The sequence below is a fragment of the Erinaceus europaeus genome, chromosome 2 (assembly GCF_950295315.1).
Source record: "Erinaceus europaeus chromosome 2, mEriEur2.1, whole genome shotgun sequence".
NCBI lineage: Eukaryota > Metazoa > Chordata > Mammalia > Eulipotyphla > Erinaceidae > Erinaceus > Erinaceus europaeus.
The window spans coordinates 202,790,152-202,817,357 of NC_080163.1; the positions used below are offsets into that span (position 1 = coordinate 202,790,152).

General features: G+C 54.4%; 1 protein-coding gene across 1 annotated transcript in view; it reads right to left on the reverse strand.

Annotated features, from left to right (window-relative positions):
• Window positions 1-1,351: 1,351 nt before the first annotated feature.
• The window catches only part of TET2 (tet methylcytosine dioxygenase 2), a 97,074-nt gene continuing 71,219 nt past the window's right edge, over window positions 1,352-27,206 (reverse strand). Inside the window, exons 2-10 of the mRNA XM_060186313.1 lie at window positions 22,645-25,394; window positions 21,003-21,093; window positions 19,582-19,675; window positions 18,517-18,725; window positions 11,821-11,971; window positions 9,912-10,001; window positions 8,073-8,210; window positions 7,004-7,331; window positions 1,352-4,362 (exon numbers count right to left, since the gene is read on the reverse strand). Coding sequence (XP_060042296.1) covers window positions 3,287-4,362; window positions 7,004-7,331; window positions 8,073-8,210; window positions 9,912-10,001; window positions 11,821-11,971; window positions 18,517-18,725; window positions 19,582-19,675; window positions 21,003-21,093; window positions 22,645-25,357 — 4,890 coding nt within the window. The 5' untranslated portion in view covers window positions 25,358-25,394 and the 3' untranslated portion in view covers window positions 1,352-3,286. The remainder of the gene's footprint in view (window positions 4,363-7,003; window positions 7,332-8,072; window positions 8,211-9,911; window positions 10,002-11,820; window positions 11,972-18,516; window positions 18,726-19,581; window positions 19,676-21,002; window positions 21,094-22,644; window positions 25,395-27,206) is intronic.

Sequence of the window (27,206 nt, forward strand, 5' to 3'; positions counted from 1 at the left end):
AAAGTCTCCTCTGATAGGTGGGAGGGGAGAGAAGGAATAAAAAAAATTTCATTTGAAAGGTGAGTCAGCAGAACTGTACTTGGACCAAAATGGACTTGGACAGTCCACACTCACCCTCCGTGGGACATCCTGGTGGAGCTGGGCTTGTGCTTGGGGCAGAAACTTGAGTCTTGGCCACGAGTCAGACTCCTGCCTTACAAAGGTCCCCAGTGTCTGCTCTCTTCACATAATTGGTTTCCTGCTTGAAACAGTCAAAAGGACTCTCCCAACACACTTGGTCTTTGCACACAGTAAAAAAAGAGTTGACATGATTACAAAATTAGCTTCTTGTTACACTGGGACATACAGACCAAGGAAAAAAGGAAGTCAAATGGAAGGGTCAATTCCCTGGGAGAGGCAAGGGGAAAAAAAAAAATCAGCTACAATGATTCTACATAAACACAGGTGACACGTTGGCTTAAGAGCTTGAGCTGAAAGATCCCTGAATTTTCAGAACCAAAAAAAAAAAAAATTCTCAGTTCAAGTTATACTTGCTTAGAAATCAAGTATTGGAAAAACGGTATGCTCTTTTTAATAGTAATTAAAAAAAAAAGCCTTGGAACAAAGAAGAAATGATGGTACCCAACGCTCCAGCTTTCTCTCTCAGCTCAACACCCCCTTGCCAAACTAGTGTTGAGGTAAATGGCAAATAAGGGCATCACCCAGACCTTTCATGAATTCTCCACCCACATTCGATGTGTAGCAGCCTGAGTAGCACCGTCATGTGAATGCGGGCTTCAAACCCACCTAGAGAGGCATATATACTGGATATATTTCATCTTCTTTACAGTACTAAAATACTAAAGCATTGCCTTGAAGAAAAGCTTTGTTTACAATTTAATTTACGGCCTGTACACCTCTTTCTCAATGTCTGCTTTATACAAATTTATGACTCTAAAAAAGAAAAAAAAAGTCACCACAGCAAACCAGCTGCCTGTCTTGTTTCCTTTGAATGAAGAGGTTTCACATGGGATCTGAACCCTGTCTTTTTGTTTGTCTGTTTTGTTTTTCAGCACCTACAGGTATCAGTCTGCTTTGCCTTGCCGGCAGAAGACATACACACTAAGACAGGGTAGCCACACGGCGGGGCACAGGCCTCGAGCGGGCCCCACCTTCGTGACTGGATCTCTTTACAGTATAGCATGAGAAGAGCACCAGTTTGACGGATGAGAATGTATTTATTCCCTGGACTCCAGTGAGGCCATGTTGGGGGTGGTGGTGGCTGTGTGTTAAGAGCCATGGGCATGCTGCTCCCTCAAACCAACACACAGGTGTGTGGGTAAAAGTGCAAAAAAAAAAAAAAAGATGTCTCAGAGCTTTTCCTGTTGACTTAAAAAGAATTAAAAACACCAACTCTGCACTTTTAAAAATGAAAAGTCACTGTCGACTTAAAAAGTCTCAGTACCTTAGCGTTTGTTCAAGTGGTCAAAGCTTTGGTAGCAAAGTGCTTTTGAACAACCTTTTAAAAGACTTCTCCCTGTGTGTGCACCACACAGGCATAGACATGTATGTTTTCAATATGTTTATTGTCCTGTCTGGATGTCAGTGGACTGACAGACGGACGTCCGGCGGCCTTTAAAAATATCTGTTAAAACCATTCTTGTGTAAGAACAGGTGGTCACTTAATTTAAAAATTCAGGAGGACCCCCCCCCCCTTGCCCACCACCAAACCCAGTCTGAACAAGGTACTGGAACCAGGGGCCTCTCTGACGGACAGCAGCAAGGCATGAAAAGGTCCACTTTTATTAAAAGACACCTGGTTTTTCTTAGCACCATGTCTTAGCACCTGCGAACAGAATCAGTGTCTCTGCCGTCTATTGGAGCTTGCTCGGAGCTAGTCTGATAAATAAAAGTGATTGCCGGCCAAGGGTCAAGATTCCAGTCCTGCGGCCTGTGGTATGTTTAGCACCAGCTAGGACTCTACAGTACAGTGTGAGCTTCTCGCTGTGCACCCCCAGACCCACCCACTCACCCCCAGGTCATATCTCCCCCCTTCCCCTTCCCACTCCCCTTTTGCATAGAAGCCAGTGGACTTGTGGCCCCTCCCTTACTGCCGAGATGGGCCCCTTGCCGGCAAGGACTGTGGGACCCAGATCCAGAGTAGGGGGGGCTGCCCCCCCTGGGGAGCAGATGTATCTGCCCCTGGCGGGCTCAGCACCAGGCGTGAGGGCTCCTGGCATGCCTGGGGCGCCAATGCACCTGCCGCTGGGAGGCCCACTTGGGAGAGAGATGTACCTGCCTTTGGCAGCCTCAGCACCAGGTGTGGGGGCTCCTGGTCCAACCTGGGCGCAGATGTACCTGCAGATGGGAGGCTGGGCACCAGCTCCTGGCCTGACTCAGTGGGAGATACACCTGCCCCTGGCAGCCCCAGCACCAGGCGTGAGGGCTCCTGGCCTGCCGGGGGGGCAGAAGCACCTGCCACTGAGGGGCTCAGCACCAGGCGTGGGAGCTCCTGGCCTGCCTGGGGGGCAGAGACACCTGCCACTGAGGGGCTCAGCACCAGGCGCGGGAGCTCCTGGCCTGCCTGGGGGGAAGAGGCACCTGCCACTGAGGGACTCAGCACCAGGCGCGGGAGCTCCTGGCCTGCCTGGGAGGCAGAGGCACCTGCCATTGAGGGACTCAGCACCAGGCGCGGGAGCTCCTGGCCTGCCTGGAGGGAAGAGGCACCTGCCATTGAGGGGCTCAGCACCAGGCGCGGGAGCTCCTGGCCTGCCTGGGGGGAAGAGGCACCTGCCATTGAGGGGCTCAGCACCAGGTGCGGGAGCTCCTGGCCTGCCTGGGGGGAAGAGGCACCTGCCATTGAGGGGCTTAGCACCAGGCGTAGAGGCTCCTGGTCTGACTGGAAGGCAGAGGCAACTGCCGCTGGCAGCCCCAGCACCAGGCGTTGGAGCTCCTGGCCTGACTGGGGGGCAGAGGCAACTGCCACTGAGGGGCTCAGCACCAGGCGTAGAGGCTCCTGGCCTGACTGGAAGGCAGCCCATGGGGCTGACTGCTTGGTGGTGGAGGCCGGCTTCTTGGTGGTGGAGGCCGGCTTCTTGGTGGTGGAGGCCGGCTTCTTGGTGGTGGAGGCCGGCTTCTTGGTGGTGAAGGCCGGCTTCTTGGTGGTGGAGGCCGGCCGCTTGGTGGTGGAGGCCGGCCGCTTGGTGGTGGAGGCCGGCCGCTTGGTGGTGGAGGCCGACCGCTTGGTGGTGGAGGCCGGCCGCTTGCTGGAGGAGCGTGTTCTCTTCTGGGAAAAGACCAGCCAGGGTCAGATGTAGCTATTGTAGGGCCCTGTGACCCGAGTAAAGGCATAGGGCGAAGTGGTGACCGTAGAGTCTGTGGTCACCGACTGCGTCCGCTGGGCCAGCATGCGCAAGAAGTGCAGATGGGAGGGCCTGGCCGCCTCACACTTTACCTTCTTGTCACGGGCCCTGGCCCTCTTCTCGGCCATGCGGGCCTCCCATTGCGCCTGCCCGTGCTTGGGTTCGTACATGTTCTTGTGCTGGTAGAAGACCAGGGAGATGCGGGTGGGCTGCGTGCGGTCGGGGTTCCTGAGCGGGGTGGTGGCGTGCAGCTCCCGCTTGGCACATTCGATCAGCAGCGAGCCGTGGGTGGGGGCCACCGCCACGCCGCCGATGTCGGGGTCCAGGAAGTTGGGCTCCGTGTCCGACCACACCTCATCGTACTCCAGCACGTCCGGGTCCGGTGGGGTGGGGGGAACGGGTGCCAGGCCCAGGCAGTCCCCGGAGCCTTGCGAGGGCAGGGGGCTGGTGAAGCCTTCCCCATTCTTGTAGTCCACGCCGGGGGTGCCCAGGCCCGGGGGCAGCCTGGCAGAGGCACCCAGAAAGTGGCCCTCTGCATCGTAGGGTGGGAAGGAGCCGCCGGGGTGGGCACCCTGCAGGCCGGGGCCTCCCAGGGCCAGGTACTGGGCAGGCAGGCCCGGGCTGTTGGCAAAGGGTGTCTGGTACAGCATGTGGATTGGCGGCAGGCTGAGCTTGGCCAGCGGGTCCCGGGGGCCGAAGCTGTACATGTCCATGGGCTGGGAACGGGGGGCACAGGAGCCCAGGAACGGGGAGCAGCCATCCACGCCGCCGTTGCAGGGAAAGGAGGGGTGCTGACTGCTCTGGGTCCCCAGGCCGGTGTAGGGGCTGACGGGGCTGGGGGGTGGCAGGTAGGTGGCGCCTGCTGGGGCGGGACTGGCACCGCCGGGGTAGGTGCCGGTCGAGCTGGGCCCACGCAGGTACAGGCTGGTGGGGCTTGGAGAGGAGTAGGCAGCCGCGGGCTCTGACCTGGGCGTGGGGGGCTGGGGCGGCTGTGGCGTGGCTGCCGGGAGGCGCAGGAGATCTATGGAGAGAAAGACAAGGGACAGGGGCTGGGTGGTGGCACACCTGGCTGAGCGCACATGGTACAGTGCACAAGGACCTGGGTTTGAGCCCCCGGTCCCCACCTGCCGGGGGAAAGCTCTGTGAGTGGTGAAGCGGGGCTGCAGATGTCTGTCTCTCTCCCTCTCTATCTCCCCTCCTCCTCTCAATTTCTGGCTGTCTCTATCCAATAAATAAATAAAGATGACAAAAAATTTTAAAAAGACTATAAAAAAAAAAAAAGGACAAGGGACAGACAGTGTGCGCAGGCTGACTGGGTGGCCAGAGGATGCGGGTTCCCTCCAGGCTGGCCTCCCTGCTGCCTGACCCCCTGCCCCACCTCCGTGAGTCTACTCGGGAATCAGCCCAGAGCAGACCCTCGCTGGGCTGCACTCATCCGGCTCCAAAGCCTTGGTAGACAGACAGACACCACTGTCTTGCCAACTCTCTGCTGACTGGTGGTGGCAGAAAGAGTTGCCCACATTCACAGCCTCCCTCCCATCAGAGCACTGCCTCTGATCTCAGGACAAAATGCAAAAAGACTCCTGCCTGGGGCTCCAGGTTTACTCCTTAGCACCACCAGCAAGCAGAGCCTAGTGCTCTGGTAAAAAAAAAAAAAAAAAAAAAAGGAAAAAAAAAGAAATAATAAAAGCACAATGGTTCTCTGCAAAAGGCTTTCCTGTCCCAGGTTCAATCTTCAGCACCCCCAGCAGTCAAGCTCACCAGGGCTCTGGTGTTTCTTTTTTCTCTCTGCATTTCTCTCATTAAAATAAAAAGAGGTAAAACTGGGCTAGGTAGACAGTGTAATGCCAGAGGTCCAGAGGTTTCAGGTTCATCACCATCATCAGCAGGATCTGAGCAGGACTCTGGTCTCTTATAATCAAATCAAATAAGGCAGGAGAAATAGCAGATTGGTCATGCAAAAAGACTCAAGCCTGAGGCTCCCAAGTCCCAGGTTCAATTCCTTGAACCACCCACCGTAAGACAGAGCTGAGCAGGGCTCTGGTGTTTCTCTGATTTATTTACTGCACCACCTCCTGGGCTGCTAAATAAAATACTTTAAAAATAGTAAAATGGGGGTCGGGCGGTGGCGCAGCGTTAAGGTTAAGCGCATGTGGCGCAAAGCACAAGGACCGGCGTAAGGACCCCGGCTCGAGCCCCCGGCTCCCCACCTGCAGGGGAGTTGCTTCACCGGCAGTGAAGCAGGTCTGCAGGTGTCTTTCTCTCCCCCTCTCTGTCCTCCCCTCCTCTCTCCATTTCTCTCTGTCCTATCCAACAACGAACGACATCAACAATGGCAATAATGATAACCACAGAGGCTACAACAACAAGGGCAACAAAAAGGGGGAAAAAATGGCCTCCAGGAGCGGTGGATTCATGGTGCAGGCACCGAGCCCAGCAATAACCCTGGAGGGAAAAAAATAATAATAATAAAATGGGCGGGTGGTGGTGCAGCTGGTTGAGTGCACATGTTACAATGCTCAAGGACCCAGGTTCAAGCCCCGGGTCCCCACCTGCAGAGGGAAAGCTTTGCACTTTGCAAGTGGTGAAGCAGGGCTGCAGGTGTCTCTCTGTCTCTCTCCCTCCCTATCACCCCCTTCCCTCTCAATTTCTGACTGACTCTATCCAATAAATAAAGATAAACTTCCTTCTTGGTGATTTAAAAAAATAATAAAAGAAAACCCCCCTTTCTCAGGCCACCTGCACACATCCCAGTACCCCAAGGACCTACCTGGTTCAAGTCCCTGGTTTCCACCTGCAGGGGCAAAGCTTCAGAAGTGGTGCCTCAGTTTCTTTCTTTCTTTCTTTTTTTTAGAATCTTTTTCTTGCCATGAAGGCATCATCATCATTATCATTATTATCTTTATTTACTGGATAGAGACAGCCAGAAATTGAGAGGGAAGGCGGTAATAGAGAGGGAGACAGACAGAGACACCCGCTGCCCTGCTTCACCACTTGTGAAGCTTTCCCCCTGCAGGTGGGGGCCACCGGGGTCCTGGTGTGCTCAACCTGGTGTTCCACCACCCGACCCCTCTCAGTCTTTCTTTTAAAAAAAATTTTTTTTTATTAATTTATTATTGGATAGAGACAGACAGAAATTGAGAGGGAGAGAGACAGAGAGACATCTGCAGCCCTGTTTCACCACTCATGAAGCCTTCCCCTGCAGATGGGGACCAGGGGCTCGAACCTAGGTCCTTGTGCACTTCAGTGTGTGCACTTAACCAGGTGCACCACCGCCTGGCCCCGCAGTCTCTCTCCCCCCTCCCCTCTCAGCCTCTCTCTCTCCCCTCCTCTCTCTATTTATTTCCTTTTGTTGTCCTTATGCTTTTTTTTCTTTGTTGTTGTTGGGGTTGTCATCCTTGTTGGATAGGAGGACAGAGAGAAATGGAGAGAGAAAGACAGACACCTGCAGACCTGCTTCACCTCCTGTGAAGTGACTCCCCTGCAGGTGGGGAGCCGGGGCTTGAACCGGGATCCTTACACTGGTCCTTGCGCTGCACTACCGCCCGACTCCCCCCTCTCAATTTCTGTCTCTATCCAATAATCAAATAAATGAAGTCACTCCTTTCTCTAAGCCAGACAGACCGACCCAGAGGGTCTCTGGGTCGCCCCTGGGCGCTCACCTGCCAGCTGCTTGGGGGGCCCCGCTCGTGCCAGGGCGGCCTTCTCCCTGTCGGGGGCCCGCGTGGTGCTGTCGGGGGCGCAGGGCCGCTCGGGGCCCCGGCGAGTCTCCTTGCGCTGCCGGCAGGGCTTGAGCGGCTGCTTGAGCAGGCGGATGATGCGGCGGCAGGGCGCCAGCGACTGGATGGCCCCGGAGCGCCTCTTCTCGGCCTGGGCCTCGGCGCTGCCGAACTCGTCCACGTCGGCCAGCTTGTAGAGCGGCAGCACATGCAGCTGCTCGTCCTCCGGGGCCCCCGAGTCGCGGTTGTCCTCCCGGGTGAGCGTGCACACCTGTGCGGGGGCGGGCCTGCTCAGCCTCGGCCTGCGAGCCCCAAGCCCCAAGCCGGCCCCCTGCACCCCTGCTCCTGGTAAGGTCCGACTGGCCAAGCTCACTCTCCCAGGGGCCCCCAGTCCAGCCCCCACTGCCTTGGGCATTCCCAAATTGGGCCTAGCCCCCATGCTCACGGGGGGGCCCCGAGTGCTCCTGGCAAAATGTCCAGCCCCCACTGCCTTGGGCATTCCCAAATTGGGCCTAGCCCTCATGCTCACGGGGCCCCGAGTGCTCCTGGCAAAATGTCCAGCCCCCACTGCCCCTGGCATTTCCCAGACTGGTTGAAACATCCACTTTCCCAGGGGCCCCAAGTCCAGCCCCCACTGCCCCTGCCAAGCCCCAACTGGGTCAAGCCTCCACTCTCCCAGAAGCCTAGGCTGCAGCCCCCACTCTGCCAGGGGCCTCTATTCCAATGGCCCCACTGCTGCTGGCACCCCCCAAATGAGCCAAGCACCCACTCCTCCCAGTACCCAGACTAACTCTAGCCCCCCACTCTCCCGGGGGCCCCAAGTCCAGCCCCACCATCCCTGGCACGGCCAGCTGGACCCAATGGGCATTCCTGGTGCCCTAACTCCGGCCCACCAGTCAGTCGGTATCGCCAGGCTCTAGTCTCCTTGCTGTTGGCTCCAACTCCAGCCCCCCAGAACCCAGCCCCCTCTCTGGTGGCCCTGCTGCCCCCCCCCAAAGGTGGGCCCCCTCACCAGTGTGCTCCCATTCTGCATGTTGTGAAGGTCCCGGTGGGAGTGTGCACAGAAGTCCAGGCACGCAGTGACCCCTGAGAAGGGCCGGCCCTCCTGCAGGCCCAGGCGGCAATCGGGGGCCCGGTCCTCGAGCTCGATCTGAGATGAAGAAGAAGGCTGAGTTAGGGCCCCCAAGGACACAGCTGCTCAGAGCTCAGAAAGCCGTGTTCTGAATACATAGGGCTCTGCGTTCCCCAGGCCTCCACCCTGACAGAGGAGCCTCTATTTCCTAGGCTAATCTATGATTGTCTCCATTTTATTTATTGATTGCCTACTTTTTTTTAACTATTTATTTATTCCCTTTTGTTGCCCTTGTTGTTTTATTGTTGTAGTTATTATTGTTGTTGTCGTTGTTGGATAGGACTGAGAGAAATGGAGAGAGGAGGGGAAGACAGAGAGGAGGAGAGAAAGATAGACACCTGCAGACCTGCTTCACCGCCTGTGAAGCGACTCCCCTGCAGGTGGGGAGCCGGGGTTCGAACCGGGATCCTTTTGCCGGTCCTTGCGCTTTGCGCCACCTGCGCTTAACCTGCTGTGCTACAGCCCGACTCCCTGATTGCCTACTTTTATTGATGGATTTGGAAACTGGGAGGGAGGGAGGGAGAGAGAGATACCTGCAGCCCTGCTTCACCACTACAGGTGGGACGTGAAGGTTTGAACCTGAACCCTTGTGCCTTCAAGCATGTATGCCCAACCCTTTCTAAATAAACTTCTGTATACAGCATGAGGTTGAGTCAAAGGCTGACTTGAGTGGCATGTGGCAGTGTCTCCAGAAGTCAGCCTTCCCCGCTGAAATTCCTGTGACAACCATTCAGTACTGATGGCTGACTATTTCTGAGCAACAGGGAGGAATTAAGGTTTGCGTCCCTGGGCGGCATTGAGTCAGGAGAATGAATGCTCTACTGGATCTCCCTGGGTGTGGTGTCTGCTCCGCCATGCAGGGAAGTGGCTAGAGTATTATGACGTGTCTCAAAGCAGAAGCCTGGAATGGAGAAGCGACATTTGCCTATGGCCACGGCGCAGCAAATAACATGCACCTACACGTGATTTCAGTGCCTGTGTGCATGAGTTTCTGTCCTTGAAGACTGTAATTGGAGCTGGAGGGCCCAAGTTCCAGCCCCGTGAACACTTGTTCACGTCAGCCAGGTGGATTGCCTTGTGTAGTCCAGCCCCGAACTCTATCTTCTCTGGCTTATTTATAGAACACACTCATCAAGGTTTTCTGGCGTTATACAATAGTAATTAGCATGATGGTTCTGTGCAGGTGAGAGGCACTGGGTCCATCCCTGGGTTCAGGGTCAGGCACAGCAGTCTGGAGGACTCTGGGGAGACCACATTAATAGTTCTGCTCTGAGATTATAGGTTCCATTCTCAGTGCATCCAGACATGAAAAGTGCTCCGGTCTCTCTATCTCTGTCTCATTAAAATAAAAAACTTTCTGGAGTCAGGCGGTAGGGCAACGGGTTAAGCGCACATGGTACAAAGCGCAAGGACCTCCAAGCCACTCATGACACCCTAACTACCTCCATATGTCCCTCTCTTTTTCCTTCTGTCTCTCCGGGTGCTGATGGAGCTGTAGTTCAGAGCCCTCTTATCCTCCTCCTATGACTTCTCCCCCTGCTGGGAGTCTGGATCAAGGTTGTTTTTGGGGAGCAGAAGGTGGGAGTTGACAGGTGGACCCAAAGCCCCAGCCTGTTTCTCTCTTTCCCTAGTGGGGCAGGGCTCTGGGGAGAGAGAGGGGGTGCACAGCCCGTTGGCCAACACTCAGTGAAGTGCTGGGAGGTCAGCAGGGGAGCTTACCTGGTTATTATAGGCATCAGGCGCAAGCTTCTTATATTTGGGAGCCACGATAGTGGCCAAGTTTTGCAAATGAGACTCCAGCTTCCCCTCCTGTAGAGGATGAAGAATCATCCCTGTTAAAACTCCAGACCCACAAGGGAGAAGCGAGCCCAGTTAGACCACGCCCTTACCCCCGCCCCCCATCACAGCAGATGGTCCCTCACCAAGGAGCATCTGAGACACACGAGATCCCTCTGTGCAGGGACTGTATGCACTTTTCCTGGACTGCTTTCTGAATGACTCGGCACGGAATAGTAAAGGGGTTTAAGTGTGCAGAATCATGACTCTCCATTCAGCTTTTTCTTGTTAATTTTTAAATGAAAAGACTTCTGGCACACCCAGCTTTCTACTGTGAGAAAGACCGTCACGATCTCAAGGGTCTCCGCACATGCAGTGGAAGCTGCACCCTTAGAGAGGTGTCAGTATTGTCTTTGCCACAGCACAACAGGCATCTCAGTTACATTTACAACAAGGGGACTCATTATAAGGTCATGCAGGGAGGGGTTTCCAAATCGTATCATCTAGAACACATGCTACTTCAATAAGTTAGCTTTTGAGAAATATTTTCTAGAGTGGTCCGGGAGGTGGCGCAGTGGATAAAGCACTGGACTCTCAAGCATGAGGTCCTGAGTTCAATCCCCAGCAGCACATGTACCAGAGTGATGTCTGGTTCTCTCTACTCATCTTCTTCATCAGTCAATAATAAACAAAATATTAAAAAGAAATATACTTTAGAGAAGAGACCCGGGACTTCATGAGGAATCCGCATTTCTTTCAATTACACTTTGATACTGAACTGTAATGTTTAAGCAAATAGATGCATTCCCTAGTGGAGCTGAGTGAAATCTCATCTTGTCTGTGCCTGTGACTGGGTGTCTTTTCTGAAGGTGGTGGGTATCAACATGCTGTCTGTAAATGCAGATCAGATCAAGAGAGTAAAGTCACTAAAAAGACTTCCTAGTGATTTAGGCAAGAGGCAGGATTCCACTCTCAACACCTACGCCCTCACTTGCCCAGTGATAACCACCATACATATTCCCCCAAGTTCTTAGAACTGGGTTGGCCATCTATTTTTCTCAAGTCTCTATATTACACACGAAGGAAAAACAGCTAAGCCTAATATATATATATATATATATATATATATATATATATATATATATATATATATATATATCTCAGATTCAAAGAATGAGATTTTTTGGCACTGCAAGTGTTAACGGCTAGAGCCCGTGGAAAATGCCAAAGAGTAGCTATTGCTCAGGCATGGTCTCACAGGCTGGCCTTGTCAAACACTGAAAGGTGTCTGCAATTTATTCAACAACTTCTGATCTGAGTCTGAGGTGACAAAGTCCCCGTGAGGAACATGGTGTGTGTGTGTGTGTGTGTGTGTGTGTGTGGTGTGGTGTGTGTGTGGTGTGTGGTGTGTGCGTGCTGTGTGTGTGTGTGTGTGTGAGTGTGTTGTATGTGGTGTGTGTGTGGTGTGGTGTGTGTGGTGTCTGTGTATGAGTGTGTGTGGGGTGTGTGTGGTGTGGTGTGTATGGTGTGTGTGTGTGTGGGGTGTGCTGTGTGTGTGTGTGTGTATGTGGTGTGTGTGTGTGGTGTGGTGTGTGTGTGGTGTGTGGGGTGTGTGTGGGGTGTGTGTGTGTGTGAGTGTGTTGTATGTGGTGTGTGTGTGGTGTGGTGTATGTGGTGTCTCTGTATGAGTGTGTGTGGGGTGTGTGTGGTGTGGTGTGTATGGTGTGTGTGTGTGGGGGGTGTGTGGTGTGTGTGTGTGGGGTGTGTGTGTGTGTCTGCCTTCCAGCTCTGTGTCTTCATCACGCTGTCATGAAAAGAAGAGAGTATGCATCGGGAAGGGAAGTGAACAAACCTCTTTTACGATATCCCCAATCAGCTTAAATCTCCTTGGGGTCTTGCTTCTGGCAAACTTACATCCATTGTAATACATGCTCCACGAACAACCGAAGGAGAAGGAGGCGCCGCAGATGCTGGGCTTGATTCCTTGGCACGTGCAAGTTCTCCTGAGGGACACAGAGCAATCCGCCACTGTGGGTGACATCCCAGCAGAGCAGAGCAGCATCCTGGGACCTGAGGTCTCTCAGCACCGCTCCTTGTGCATCTACCATGGGCTTACTGGCGGTTAGATGCGGTACCCAAGGCCCCATGCCCAAAGTCATTGGCTACGGTGGAGTTCTTAGTCGCACTTGTTTGGTTTTCTAATCCAAAAGATGATCGTTGTCAAGACTAAAGTCAAGGAGTGTAAGCAGTACTTGATCTTCTGCATCCAATCACATTTCATGATAAATATATTCAATGAACCCAGAGTAGAGGGGCAATCCCCCCCACACACGTGACACAGAACATTCCCGACAGCAGGGTAATTCATGGTCATTTAAAAACAAAAAAAAAGCCCAAGTTCTCCCTCTAAAATCAGGAAAGAAGCTAATTTTCCTGTTGACACTTTGACTCCACAATCTGATCTTTGGATGGCAGGGAGCTCCAGCCCAATCTGAAAAAAAGTTCATCCTACAATCTGGTTGGACAGAAATGGACACAAAGTAACCAAACAAGATTAGGTAGGAGAGGAGTGGAAATAAGGTGCCTTCATCTCAAATCTTACAGATTGTGTGATGAGAATGGATAAGTAGATTAGAATGGAGAGGTCTAGAATGACCTCTACTTCGTCCGTTTTCGACAAAGATGTTAATTAAGACCCAGACCATGAAGGAGAAGGGGGGGGGGAATCAAACAAACCCTACACCTTACAATTAACAGCTGGTTGGGATTAAAAGGGGCAAAAGGTGTAGGCCGTGAGAGAGATACCATGCCATCAAAAGTGCCAGCCTAAGGTCTAGAGCCCATAACTACAAACATTTTGGCTGTACGGAACCTGCACTCAGAAATTCGCATCAACCAAACTAGATATGAAATGGAAACCATCCCAAATGTGTACTGAGGGAGACAGGGAAAGAGAGAAAGGGAGAAAGAAAGAAAGAAAGAAAGAAAGAAAGAAAGAAAGAGAAAGAAAGAAAGAAAGAAAGAAAAGAAAGAAAAAGTAGAAAGAGAGGGAGAGAGGGAAAGAAAGAAAAAAGGTGGGGGTAGACAGCATCATGGTTATGCAAAGAGACTCTCATGCCTGAGGCTCCAAAGTCCCCAGGTTTACACCCTGTGAGAGATGGTTAAGTCTTCTCTTCAAAAGAACATGAATGGAACGACTGACCACCATATGAGTCAGAGTTGAGCAGAGTGCTGGTGAAATAAAATAAAATAAAATGAAGGGAAAGAAAGAAAACCTTTTTAGGTGGTGGGGCAGGGGATGGGGTGGGGGGAAGCACAGTGTTTATGCAAAGAGACTTATGCATAAGGCTCCAAAGTTCCAGGTTCAGTTCCCTGCACCACCATGAGCCAAAGAGGCAAGGCACTATGGAATTCTTGGTGCAAAATGCACTATGAACCGTTCAAAGTCCTTACACTTTCATCTTCCTCATCATAAAAGGCGCCCAGAGACATTTTCTCAGGTAGTGTGTGGGGGGTGGGAGCACATCAACCCCAAAGCCGCCTGAGTCATGCGTGTGAGTCAGCCTCCCGGGGCGCGGGAGACACACTCGCTGACATGTTTGGATTGCAACTCTCCTCCAAAGCCAAGCCATGTTTTCCGAGGGAGGAAAAATCCTTTTCCGAAGATTTCTATAGCCGGGCGTGCCATCAGGCGGGTTGGGAGAGCCCACGGAGCCAGCATCCAGGGCAAGAAGGGCACGGACCCGGGCTCTCTCGGGAGCACAGAGGCACCGACTGCCATGCTACTGGCTAGCATGGCCCGTGAACTCACTTTCTGAGGTGGGAGCAAAACCACACTAGCACTCAGTCTGCTAAGCCAGGCTGAATCACAGCTGTTCTAGCAGGCAAATTTCCATTCCTAGAAAGCCCTGCCTATCTTAGTCACACAATTCTCTCTCTCTCTCTCTCCCTCCCCTGTCTCTCTCTATCTCCCCCTCTGTCTCTGTCTCCCCCTGTCTCTCTCTATCTCCCCCTCTGTCTCTGTCTCCCCCTGTCTCTCTCTATCTCCCCCCCTGTCTCTGTCTCCCCCTGTCTCTCTCTATCTCCCCCTCTGTCTCTGTCTCCCCCTGTCTCTCTCTATCTCCCCCCTGTCTCTATCTCCCCCTGTCCTCTCTCTATCTCCCCCTCTGTCTCTGTCTCCCCCTGTCTCTCTCTATCTCCCCCTCTGTCTCTGTCTCCCCCTGTCTCTCTCTATCTCCCCCCTGTCTCTGTCTCCCCCTGTCTCTCTCTATCTCCCCCCTCTGTCTCTGTCTCCCCCTGTCTCTCTCTATCTCCCCCCCTGTCTCTGTCTCCCCCTGTCTCTCTCTATCTCCCCCTCTGTCTCTGTCTCCCCCTGTCTCTCTCTATCTCCCCCTCTGTCTCTGTCTCCCCCTGTCTCTCTCTATCTCCCCCTCTGTCTCTGTCTCCCCCTGTCTCTCTCTATCTCCCCCTCTGTCTCTGTCTCCCCCTGTCTCTCTCTATCTCCCCCCGTCTCTGTCTCCCCCTGTCTCTCTCTATCTCCCCCTCTGTCTCTGTCTCCCCCTGTCTCTCTCTATCTCCCCCTCTGTCTCTGTCTCCCCCTGTCTCTCTCTATCTCCCCCTCTGTCTCTGTCTCCCCCTGTCTCTCTCTATCTCCCCCTCTGTCTCTGTCTCCCCCTGTCTCTCTCTATCTCCCCCCGTCTCTGTCTCCCCCTGTCTCTCTCTATCTCCCCCCGTCTCTATCTCCCCCTGTCTCTCTCTATCTCCCCCTCTGTCTCTATCTCCCCCTGTCTCTCTCTATCTCCCCCTCTGTCTCTATCTCCCCCTGTCTCTCTCTATCTCCCCCTCTGTCTCTATCTCCCCCTGTCTCTCTCTATCTCCCCCTCTGTCTCTATCTCCCCCTGTCTCTCTCTATCTCCCCCTCTGTCTCTGTCTCCCCCTGTCTCTCTCTATCTCCCCCTCTGTCTCTGTCTCCCCCTGTCTCTCTCTATCTCCCCCTCTGTCTCTGTCTCCCCCTGTCTCTCTCTATCTCCCCCTCTGTCTCTGTCTCCCCCTGTCTCTCTCTATCTCCCCCTCTGTCTCTGTCTCCCCCTGTCTCTCTCTATCTCCCCCTCTGTCTCTGTCTCCCCCTGTCTCTCTCTATCTCCCCCTCTGTCTCTGTCTCCCCCTGTCTCTCTCTATCTCCCCCCCTGTCTCTATCTCCCCCTGTCTCTCTCTATCTCCCCCTCTGTCTCTATCTCCCCCTGTCTCTCTCTATCTCCCCCTCTGTCTCTATCTCCCCCTGTCTCTCTCTATCTCCCCCTCTGTCTCTATCTCCCCCTGTCTCTCTCTATCTCCCCCCTCTGTCTCTGTCTCCCCCTGTCTCTCTCTATCTCCCCCTCTGTCTCTGTCTCCCCCTGTCTCTCTCTATCTCCCCCTCTGTCTCTGTCTCCCCCTGTCTCTCTCTATCTCCCCCTCTGTCTCTGTCTCCCCCTGTCTCTCTCTATCTCCCCCTCTGTCTCTGTCTCCCCCTGTCTCTCTCTATCTCCCCCCGTCTCTATCTCCCCCTGTCTCTCTCTATCTCCCCCTCTGTCTCTATCTCCCCCTGTCTCTCTCTATCTCCCCCTCTGTCTCTGTCTCCCCCTGTCTCTCTCTATCTCCCCCTCTGTCTCTGTCTCCCCCTGTCTCTCTCTATCTCCCCCCTCTGTCTCTGTCTCCCCCTGTCTCTCTCTATCTCCCCCTTCTGTCTCTGTCTCCCCCTGTCTCTCTCTATCTCCCCCCTCTGTCTCTGTCTCCCCCTGTCTCTCTCTATCTCCCCCTCTGTCTCTGTCTCCCCCTGTCTCTCTCTATCTCCCCCTCTGTCTCTGTCTCCCCCTGTCTCTCTCTATCTCCCCCTCTGTCTCTGTCTCCCCCTGTCTCTCTCTATCTCCCCCCTCTGTCTCTGTCTCCCCCTGTCTCTCTCTATCTCCCCCTCTGTCTCTGTCTCCCCCTGTCTCTCTCTATCTCCCCCTCTGTCTCTGTCTCCCCCTGTCTCTCTCTATCTCCCCCTCTGTCTCTATCTCCCCCTGTCTCTCTCTATCTCCCCCTCTGTCTCTATCTCCCCCTGTCTCTCTCTATCTCCCCCTCTGTCTCTGTCTCCCCCTGTCTCTCTCTATCTCCCCCTCTGTCTCTGTCTCCCCCTGTCTCTCTCTATCTCCCCCTCTGTCTCTGTCTCCCCCTGTCTCTCTCTATCTCCCCCCCTGTCTCTGTCTCCCCCTGTCTCTCTCTATCTCCCCCCTCTGTCTCTGTCTCCCCCTGTCTCTCTCTATCTCCCCCCCTGTCTCTATCTCCCCCTGTCTCTCTCTATCTCCCCCTCTGTCTCTGTCTCCCCCTGTCTCTCTCTATCTCCCCCTCTGTCTCTGTCTCCCCCTGTCTCTCTCTATCTCCCCCTCTGTCTCTGTCTCCCCCTGTCTCTCTCTATCTCCCCCCTGTCTCTGTCTCCCCCTGTCTCTCTCTATCTCCCCCTCTGTCTCTGTCTCCCCCTGTCTCTCTCTATCTCCCCCTCTGTCTCTGTCTCCCCCTGTCTCTCTCTATCTCCCCCTCTGTCTCTGTCTCCCCCTGTCTCTCTCTATCTCCCCCTCTGTCTCTGTCTCCCCCTGTCTCTCTCTATCTCCCCCTCTGTCTCTGTCTCCCCCTGTCTCTCTCTATCTCCCCCCGTCTCTATCTCCCCCTGTCTCTCTCTATCTCCCCCTCTGTCTCTATCTCCCCCTGTCTCTCTCTATCTCCCCCTCTGTCTCTATCTCCCCCTGTCTCTCTCTATCTCCCCCTCTGTCTCTATCTCCCCCTGTCTCTCTCTATCTCCCCCTCTGTCTCTGTCTCCCCCTGTCTCTCTCTATCTCCCCCTCTGTCTCTGTCTCCCCCTGTCTCTCTCTATCTCCCCCTCTGTCTCTGTCTCCCCCTGTCTCTCTCTATCTCCCCCTCTGTCTCTGTCTCCCCCTGTCTCTCTCTATCTCCCCCTCTGTCTCTGTCTCCCCCTGTCTCTCTCTATCTCCCCCTCTGTCTCTGTCTCCCCCTGTCTCTCTCTATCTCCCCCTCTGTCTCTATCTCCCCCTGTCTCTCTCTATCTCCCCCTCTGTCTCTATCTCCCCCTGTCTCTCTCTATCTCCCCCTCTGTCTCTATCTCCCCCTGTCTCTCTCTATCTCCCCCTCTGTCTCTATCTCCCCCTGTCTCTCTCTATCTCCCCCTCTGTCTCTGTCTCCCCCTGTCTCTCTCTATCTCCCCCTCTGTCTCTGTCTCCCCCTGTCTCTCTCTATCTCCCCCTCTGTCTCTGTCTCCCCCTGTCTCTCTCTATCTCCCCCTCTGTCTCTGTCTCCCCCTGTCTCTCTCTATCTCCCCCTCTGTCTCTGTCTCCCCCTGTCTCTCTCTATCTCCCCCTCTGTCTCTGTCTCCCCCTGTCTCTCTCTATCTCCCCCCCTGTCTCTATCTCCCCCTGTCTCTCTCTATCTCCCCCTCTGTCTCTGTCTCCCCCTGTCTCTCTCTATCTCCCCCTCTGTCTCTGTCTCCCCCGTCTCTCTCTATCTCCCCCTCTGTCTCTGTCTCCCCCTGTCTCTCTCTATCTCCCCCCGTCTCTATCTCCCCCTGTCTCTCTCTATCTCCCCCTCTGTCTCTATCTCCCCCTGTCTCTCTCTATCTCCCCCTCTGTCTCTGTCTCCCCCTGTCTCTCTCTATCTCCCCCTCTGTCTCTGTCTCCCCCTGTCTCTCTCTATCCCCCCCTCTGTCTCTGTCTCCCCCTGTCTCTCTCTATCTCCCCCTTCTGTCTCTGTCTCCCCCTGTCTCTCTCTATCTCCCCCCTCTGTCTCTGTCTCCCCCTGTCTCTCTCTATCTCCCCCTCTGTCTCTATCTCCCCCTGTCTCTCTCTATCTCCCCCTCTGTCTCTATCTCCCCCTGTCTCTCTCTATCTCCCCCTCTGTCTCTGTCTCCCCCTGTCTCTCTCTATCTCCCCCTCTGTCTCTGTCTCCCCCTGTCTCTCTCTATCTCCCCCTCTGTCTCTGTCTCCCCCTGTCTCTCTCTATCCCCCCTCTGTCTCTGACTCCCCGTCTCTATCTCCCCCTCTGTCTCTGTCTCCCCCTGTCTCTCTCTATCTCCCCCTCTGTCTCTATCTCCCCCTGTCTCTCTCTATCTCCCCCCTGTCTCTGTCTCCCTCTCGGTCTCTATCTCTTCCTGTCCACTCGAATTCTGGCTGTCTCTATCCAATAAATAAAGATAATTTAAAAGAAATAAAAAGAGTAACAAAGGAAGAGAGGGAGAGGATGGGGAGGAGAGACCTGCAGCACTATTTCACAGCTCAGAGAGCTTCCCCTACAGGTCCTAGGACCCGAGGGCTTGAGCCAAGGTCTTTACATATGCCAGCATGTGCCGGACCCCTAGCACTAAGAAGCTGCTAGACTCACTTTTATGCTGGTGAAACGGGTGGGGTGGGGATTTCCTTCTGGCTTGAGGAGGGGTTGGCGGTGGTGGGTATAGAAAGCACAGCACCAGAGCCTCCCCTGGTGCTGTGGGATACTCTGAGTGGGAGCTGGGGGCGGCACTTACTCTTCGTTGGTGGAACAGCGGCGGTTGGTGAAGTGGCCGTACTTGCTCAGCATCTGGGTCAGGTCGGTGTAGAGTTGGTCGGCTAGCTCCAGGGGGATGCCCTCCCACACCAGGATAAGGATGATGATGACGGACGCGTCACAGGTGTGGCCAGCCCGCTCTCGCACCAGACACAGCAGCTTCTCCTCCTTGGAGGTCCTCCGGATCACCTGTGAGGGTGCCCAGCACCCCAAGACCACAACAAGGCAGGGTCACTGGCTGCCCACAGCTTCAGGAGTCAGCAGCCTGGAGTCCGGCCCGGGTGACGCCCGAGCGGCCCTGACCAGCACAGCCTCTGCCCGCGGCTTTGGGGTGGACTGGGGTGCACTAGTCAGAGCTCCCAGGGAGACCTGGACAACTCAAGCTCCCATGTGGCTAATGCCTCCCCTTCTGGAAGGACTGTGACCTGGGGAATCTGTTGCAGCCACCAGACTCTGATTTTAAACACCAGTCTGTCTCCCTTTTAAAACTGTTTAAAGTCATTTGATAGAAGAGAAGGACATTGAGAGGGAAGGAGGAGGTAGAGACGGAGGGAGACACCTGCAGCCCTGCTTCACCACCCATGAAGCTTTCCCCTGCAATGGGGGCCGGGTATTTGAACCTGGTGGGTCCTTGGGTGTGGTGATATGTGCACTTAAGTCAGCCCCTACTGTTACTAGTGTTTGATAGGCTCTGGGGTTATTGCTGGGGCTTGGTGCAGACACTATGAATCCACTGCTTCTGAAGGCCATTCTCCCCCCACCCCCATTTTATTTCACAGGGGGAGAGAGGGGGGGGGGAGACAGAAAGACACCCGCAGCCCTGCTTCACCCCTCGTGAAGCTTTGTCCCTGCAGGTGGGGAGGAAGATCCGAACCCGGGTCCCTGCACAGGTTTCCATGTGCACTTTACTGGGCGCGCTCCAGCCTGGCCCCTCTTCCTCCCTAAGGGATGGTGTGGACCCAGGGAAGCCAGGTTCGCCTGGCTAATGAGCCCCCAATGAAGTTTTGGGGTTTTTTTTTTGGGGGGTGGGGGTTGACACACTCACCCATTTAGCAATAGGACATCCGTGAGAGCTTTTGCCTTCTTTGCCGGTATAAATGACTTTCTCAATCCTGATGGCTTTGCCCTTCTCTCCAAACCTTGAGAGAACCCAGAGACACACAGACATCAGCACACACAGCCACAGGGCCACCCAGAGCAACTTTGCATGCTGTGACCACATTCAGAGAAGAAGCAGGGAGGCTTTCAAAACAAAACCGGTTTCAGCCAAGCAAACTAGTCACTGGACTTCCAGCTCTCCTAGATCATCCGTAAGCACTGCCCTCTGAAGGTGTGTGCTGGGGATAATCAGGCTTCTTCTGTATAAGACCGTGTTTGAGTCCCGCTCAAGTCCTTTTGCTAAGAGGCATCCTATCTGACCGGTCTTTTGCCAAATTTGATGGGCGGGGAACACCTGCTTTCAGTTTCAACTAGTCTCCATAAAATCCAACCTAATCCAGAGATTCCCGAGACAAGAAAGTTCTACAGACGGAGTCTATCTCCTGAGGACCACCACAAAACTCAATACTAAAAAAAAAAAAAATTCATAAAAATCAAATACAAAAAGATTCCTGCTTTCAGGTGGGGGTAGATAGCATAATGGTTCTGCAAAGAGACTCTCATGCCTGAGGCTCCAAAGTCCCAGGTTCAATCACCCCGTACTACCCTAAGCCAGAGCTGAGCAGTGTGCTGGTAAAAATAAGTAAATAGAATAAATAAATAAAAATTCTGCTTTCTTTGAGAGTATGGGATGGCTAGGGATGGTTAGGTCGTGAATTTCAACTTGCTAAATTTATCACCAGATACTCTAGAAATGGGACAAGAAGGGTCCTGTGGCCTGGCTGCCTGGGTCGCTTCGAAGGTATTCAAATAATTCTGCCTACCTCTAAAAGAACAGGCACTGGGCCTGGAAGAGAGCTCAGAGGCAGGGCTGCCTGGAGGGCAAGGGCATGGTTTCCTGGCTTGGCTCCTAAGACTCCTCTACCTGCAGAGCTAGGCTCATGCTCACAGACCTGAGGCGTCTCGGGAGCTTCACAGCCTATGTCACGCTGTCACTGCTGCTTGGACAAAAGGGTCCTGAGCCGTCAGCACTACAGCAGGGACGGGAGTGAAGGCGGGGAGCTCTGGTCCCTTTCTGGCTGTACTGTTTGCCCATCAACCACCACCACCCCCCACGCCTCGGACGCCCTGTCCGCTGAGGGTAGGGACCTGTAGCCTGAAGGCATGGGTCCTTGTAGCCTGCAAAAAGTGGGTCGTGTCAGATGCTGTGACTCTGGGGAGAACTGCACAGTGCTGCGTGTTGGCGAGCCTGGGGGGGGGGGGGGCGGCTGGGTCTGTGACCACTGTTCTGTTTGTGAAAGCGGGTGGGAGGAGCTGTCATACACAAAGGAGAAACGGCCCCCTGCCCTGCGCCTTTGCGGTCATTACCTTTCTTCCATGATTTCTCTAATAGCTGCCACATTGGGACCTGCTCCTAGATGTGTATAAAAAGGACCTTCATCTTTTTCAATAATTTGCTCTGTTGAGATAACAGAAGATTATTATTGTAGACCTCAATTACACTGAAGAGAAAGGCTTATCCACAAAGCTGATCCCCCACCTGCACGCAAGGTCCTCAAAAGGTATGCAGTTTTTGGTGGTTGTTGTTTTATTTTGTTATTTCCCCTCCTTCAAAATGAAGTGCAGGGCACTGAGAAAATATACCCAACGATGAACTAGATATGCATATGCTAGCGGAAGGTTCCATGCATGAAGGGATATTTATTTTGAATTAGATCCATGGAACAAAGACAATTAGAAATACAGTGTATGGGATAATGACATTGTTTTTTTCAAGCTGTCAAGTTGGTGGAAGCGGACCTGGCTGCCCGCCAAGGGAGTATTAAAGGAAGGTGACAGTCTCCTGTGCTCTCTGAACTGGGTGGCACCCCAGCGCACTGTCAAGGGCACACCCAGCCCATGCCTGGGATCAGGAATCCTGAATTCAGACTCTCGTCTCTGTGGACTATTAGGACAACACCTTGTCAGGGAAAATACAAACAATCAGGCAGGTATGGTTCTTGCAAAGGATCCAGATTGGAGAAGGGGGACCCGGGGGATGTGTGGACTCAGTAACCGGGTCCAGTATAGGTGGGCATCCCTCTGTTATGAGGAGAGTGGACACTGGCCACATAGGCCTGGTATTTTCTTTTAATACTTTCATTTATTATTTTTTTTCCTTTCCTTTATTTATTATGGGATAGAGACAAGGAGAAATTGAGAGGGGTGGGGGAGATAGAAAGGGAAAGAGACAGAGACAACTGTAGGTAGCCCTGCTTCACCGCTCGTGAAGCTCTCCCCCGTCGGTGGGGACAAGGGACTTGAACTTGGGTCCTTGCACACTGCAATGTGTGCACTTATCCAGGAGTGCCACCGCCTGGCCCCTTACGCTTGGTATTTTTCACGTGGAGTATGAAACGGATCTATCCACATTCCCCACCTGCATGTGTCAGCAAATATACCTCTCTAAAGTCAACAGACCTGTAACTATGGGGAGTCTTTCTGACAAAGAAAAATCTTTTAGTTAGAGAGCAAGGATCCAACTCAGCCATCTCCCCTGCACCTCCGTGTATAAATGACCAGTGGCAACTTGAGGAAGATTCTCAGTGACCAAGGCACCCTTCACACTCAGTCATGAAAACTGAACGCTTTAATCTTGAATGAGGTCTAGGAAAAAAGGCCCGAGAGTTTCTTGTACCAAGTAGTGAGATGGGTGGCTATCCTCTCTTTTCCACGGTCTCTCTTCCTGCAGGCAGATGGGATTCCAAAAGCACTTTTTGTGTGTTCTGTTCTGCTCTGTTCTGTTTTGTTTGGGTAGGGAGAGAGGAGCGTGCACAGTGGAGCTGGCTTGTGGGGGAAGAAAGGAAACATGAAATTCTCTCCAGGACAGAGCAAGCATCTAGGATTGAAACACCAGAAAGGGGAAAGCTTCTGATTTGTATTAACCTTCTACGGACTGCTAATAAACCCTGGGAAGACAGGGGTCCCATCTCTGCCGGCTCCGGGGAGTGTCCAGAGTCCCCACACTCACCCACACAGTGGCAGGAGGGGAAGTCGTAGTGAGTCTTCATGGTGGTGTCCAGCAGGTTCTTGACAGACGTGTCCAGGGAACTGGTTGGGATCTCCAGGCAGTGGTTGGGCTTGGGGTCAGCCTCGGGGTCAGCCTCGGGGTCAGCCTCGGGGTCAGCCTCGGGGTCAACCTTGGGGTCAGCCTCGGGGTCAGCGGTGGCGGCTGGCTTCTTGGTGGGCGTCGTGTCGCCGGGCACGGCGGGCGACTCGGGAGGCTCCTCGGGCCCCTCCGTCTCCAATTTCACCTGCGGCTTCTGCCCTTTGACGCTGAGGGCCTTGTGGTCAAAGGGTGACTTGACCTGGACCTGGTGCAGGTGCCTCTCCATGGTCTCCAGGATGCTGCGCTGCTGCCCGTCCTCACAGCGCGGGGAGGGTGCTTCCTGCTTCACGTCGGCCTTTCTCCAGGCTTTCCAGGCTTTGCCGTCGGGCTGGGAGTGGGTGGGGTGCATGCAGGCCTGGGGTGCAGTGCCCGGCTCCACCTTGATGGGCCTGGCCGTCTGCGGGGGCTGCTGGGCCTGCCGTTCTTGCTTCTGCAAAAGGTGCTGCCTGAGGGCGGCGTGCTTGAGGTCCTTGTGTGTGGGGGTGCCGCGGGGGGGCCCCGAGAGGGCGTGTGCTTGGCCTGGCACCCTGTGAGCGGCAGGCCGGGCCCCATCCGGGGTCTTGCTGTGGTGGCCCTGCAGGGCAGAGGAGCCCAGCTGAGGCTTCTGCTGCGTTTCCTGAAAGCACCGGATGAGAACGCCCTGCTTTGGGGTCACACTGTTAGGGAAGCAGGGCAGGTGTTGTAGGCTGGAGGGGTGGCTCCCCACTAGGAGGTCAGCGGGGCCTTTCTGCTCCTGGGGGGGCTGCACTGGGCTGCCGTTGGCCTTCAGCATCTGGGTGTAGATGGGGCTCACTCTCCGTAGCTTGTGCACCAGGTCCGGCGCCAGGAACTCCCGGGCAAGCTGGGGGTACTGAGCACCTCCACGGTAGCACCTTTCTGCCCCTCGAGGCTGGCTGGGGAAGGCGCCTTCCCGGGGCTGGGTGGCCGGCTCTGTGGGCCGCACCTGCTGGGGCTGTGAGTCGGGGGTGCCCGGGGCAGGCTGAGCGGGGGCAGCCGGCCCATGAGGCTTCTGCGGCAAAGGGTGGGAGTCGGAGAAGGGCTGCGGTTCGGGGGCCTGGGGGTTCAGGGGCGCCCTGATGGTGGGGGCCAGGTGGTCTGAGCCCTGCAGGACATGCAGTCTGAGGGTGCAGGGAGCCTGCACAGGGGCTGGAGAGGAAGAGCCCGTTTGGGGGAAGAGAGCCCGTTTGAGGGTCTGGTCCACGGTACCTTGAGGATGCCCCAGGCCCCCTCCACTCGAGTAGTGGTGAGGCCGCTGGGCGGATGGCAGGGTCCGGGGAGGCAGGTCCTGGCCCGGGACCCCCCCGGGGAGGCTGCCGTTTCCAGTGTATGGTTTGGAGGTCGCCTGGTGGCTGGGTGGACTCTGCAGGCCGGGACGCAGAGAAGCCTCATTCCACTGGGGCTGGGGGTTCGAGGGGTAGAAGCGGGGGGACTTCAGCTCAATCCACCCAGACTTCACAGGCACCGTCTTGGGGGCTTGACTGCTGACCCCCTTCTTCAGGGTCTCCTGGTGACTGGTGTGCAGGGGCTCCGTGGGGTTCTGCTGAGGACCACCCGGCGGGGTGGGGGGCACATCCTCTTGGGGGAGGCAGCTGCTTGGAGGTGACGGGGCGGCCACGTGAGGCCATGGGAGGGCTCCCCCGGGCTGGATCCCCCCAGCATGGCTGAGCGGGGGGTCCAGATGATCTTGCAGGCCTCTGACTTCTTTCAGGGGGCTTCCTGCAACTGGAGGTGGTGGGGGCACGGGGCCCGAGGACTCCTTCGTGAACTCTGAGCTGGGGCTGGAGTAAGCACCATTGGCTTGGGGGAGCTGGACGCCCCCCTGGCCGCCGCTGTTGGGACCCGTGCCCAGCCGGGCACCAGACACCTGCTGAGGGAGCCCCAAGGCGCTGGCTCTGGGCGGGGCTGCGAGCAGGCGGCTGCACCCTGAGGTATTCCGTGATGGGGGGGTGTCTTCGCGGGGCCCTGCGGGGGTCGCCTGGGCCTGGGACAGAGGTTTCAGCACCGGTGTGGGCACATGGCTGGGGTGCCCCTGAAGTGGGCTGGAGCCCTGGAGCCCCCCACCCGGGCCCCCCTGGGCCGGGGCAGGAAGACTAGCACCATTGGGGGTGGGCACCATGTTGAGCAGTGGGAGTGGCAGCAGGCTCTGGCCAGGGGCCCCCGCATCCAAGCACCCGGACTCCTGCAGAGGTTGGGGCTCCCGGCTGTGAGGACGGGCCGGGAGGTCTCTCGCTGGAGTCTCGTGGCGGGGGCTGAGACCTGGGCTCGGGGTGGCAGGGGGCTGCACCTCCCCATTAGCGGTCGGTTCCCACTTCGCCTTCTTGGCCTGATGGATGACCTGGGGGTCAGGCTCGCTCTCTGCACGCTTGAGGCCCCCGTTCAGCAGGCACTCGGGGTGGCCGCCCAAGGAGGCCGGGCCCAGGCTGAAGGATGCCCATAAGCTGCCCCCGTTGGCCTCGGGGCTCCCGCTGAGCAGCTTACGGGCCAGTGCCTCAGGGGGCCCCACCGGGGATGGGGACGGCGTCAGGAATGGACTCGTTCTGCTGCGCTCTGCCTGGCTGCCACCGTCCGCTTCCATCAGGCTGGCTTCCAGGTCGGCCTCCTTGCAGTGAATTCTGTAATGGGAACAGAGGTGGGAGCAGGGATGAGAAACAGGAGGGCCAGCATGGCATCTTGAGGCGACCTGGTGGGCTGGAGAAACAGAACCCTCTGGCCAGCGCTGGCATAAGCTATCAGCCCTTTAAGAAGGCTGGCCTTGCCTTTGTAAAACTTCAACAGAAAACATGAAATGAAGAACTTCAGAAACAGGCCTAGTGTTGCAGGAGGCAGCGCCGTGGGTAGGGCATTGGACCAATGAGTTCAGGCCAGAGTGATGTCCACCCCCCCATCTCTCTCTCTTTCTCTTCCTCATGAAAGAATAAACGAAGAAAGCAAGAAAGAAATAATCCTACGGCTAGGGGAAATATCACTGTCATTCTGTAAAAGACAGTCCTGCCTGAAGCTCTGAGGTCCCAGATTCAGTCCCCAGCACCACCACAAGCCAGAGCTGGGCAGGGCTGGGGGGGGAGGAGATGAATAAATAAATGACAAATTTAAATAATAATGAAAGAGATGGAGAGATAGCACAGTGGTTCTGCAAAAGACTTTCCTGCCTGAAGCTCTGAGGTCCCAGGTTCAGCCCCTTGGCTGAGCGGGGCTCTGGCTCCTCTTTCTCCCATTAGAGGAAGTAAGGGTTTGGTGTCCTGCACCAAAGTCAAAGACTCTGGGGTTCGGGGAGGGCTCAGGTCCTGGAACATGATGGCAGGACCTAGTGGGGGTTGAATTGTTTTGTGGAAACTGGGAGATGTTACACATGTACAAACTATTGTAGTTTACTGTTGACTGTAGACCACTAATACCTCAATGAAGAAATTTTAAAAAATAAGCAATGGTGAGGGAAGGTATATAAATAGATTCTGGGAGATGGTCTGGGAGATGGATGACACAGTGGACAGAGTATTGGACCCTCAAACATGAGGTCTTAAGTTCAGTTCCCGGCAGCTCATGTGCCAGAGAGATGTTTGGTTCTTTCTATCATTCTCATTAATAAATAAATAATGATCTTAAACAAACAAACAAACAAAACCCAAATTCTTATGCCTGAGGCTTCAATGTTAAAAGTTCAATCCCAGAACCACCATAAACCCAAGCTAAGTAGTACTCTGGTAAAAGAAAGGAAGAATGAAAGAAAGAAAGAAAGAAAGAAAGAAAGAAAGAAAGAAAGAAAGAAATAAAGAAATAAAGAAAAAAGAAAGAGAGGAAAGAAAGAGTGTGCTCTGGTGAGAGAAAGAAAGAAAGAAAGAAAGAAAGAAAGAAAGAAAGAGAGAGGAGAGGAAATAAAGAAGTGTGCTCTGGTGAAAGAAATAAAGGAGAGAAAAGAAAGAAGTGTGCAGAAAGAAAGGAAAGAAAGAAAGAAAGGAAGGAAGGGAGGAAGGAAGGAAGGAAGGGAAGAAAGAAGTGTGCAGTCTTCCACATACATAAGGCGATTGTGGACACACTTCACTAAAAGCACTATTTCCCTGTAGCTGTAAAATGCGTCCACATGGTGGGTGCAGGAGAGCTACTGCCCTGTGCATAGCAACACTCACACTGATATGTAACTTGCAGGCTCTGCATATAATCAGTCTCCCCCGTCTAGTTAATTTTCTGGATTTATATATTCTACACTGTATACCATTGGTTGACTTTACAGTGTCCCCGGCAAAATACAAAAGATGGATTTTGTAGCTGTTTTATGACATAATGTAACCTCAGAAGAAATGAAGGTAGCTTTGTGCTCAGAAGCAATTCTGTTACTGAGCAGGGCCTCGGGCCCTCTTAATTCAGGAGATGGATGGGGGACGGGGGACGGGGGTGGGTGGGTTGTGTATCAAGAGCCATTGTTCGTT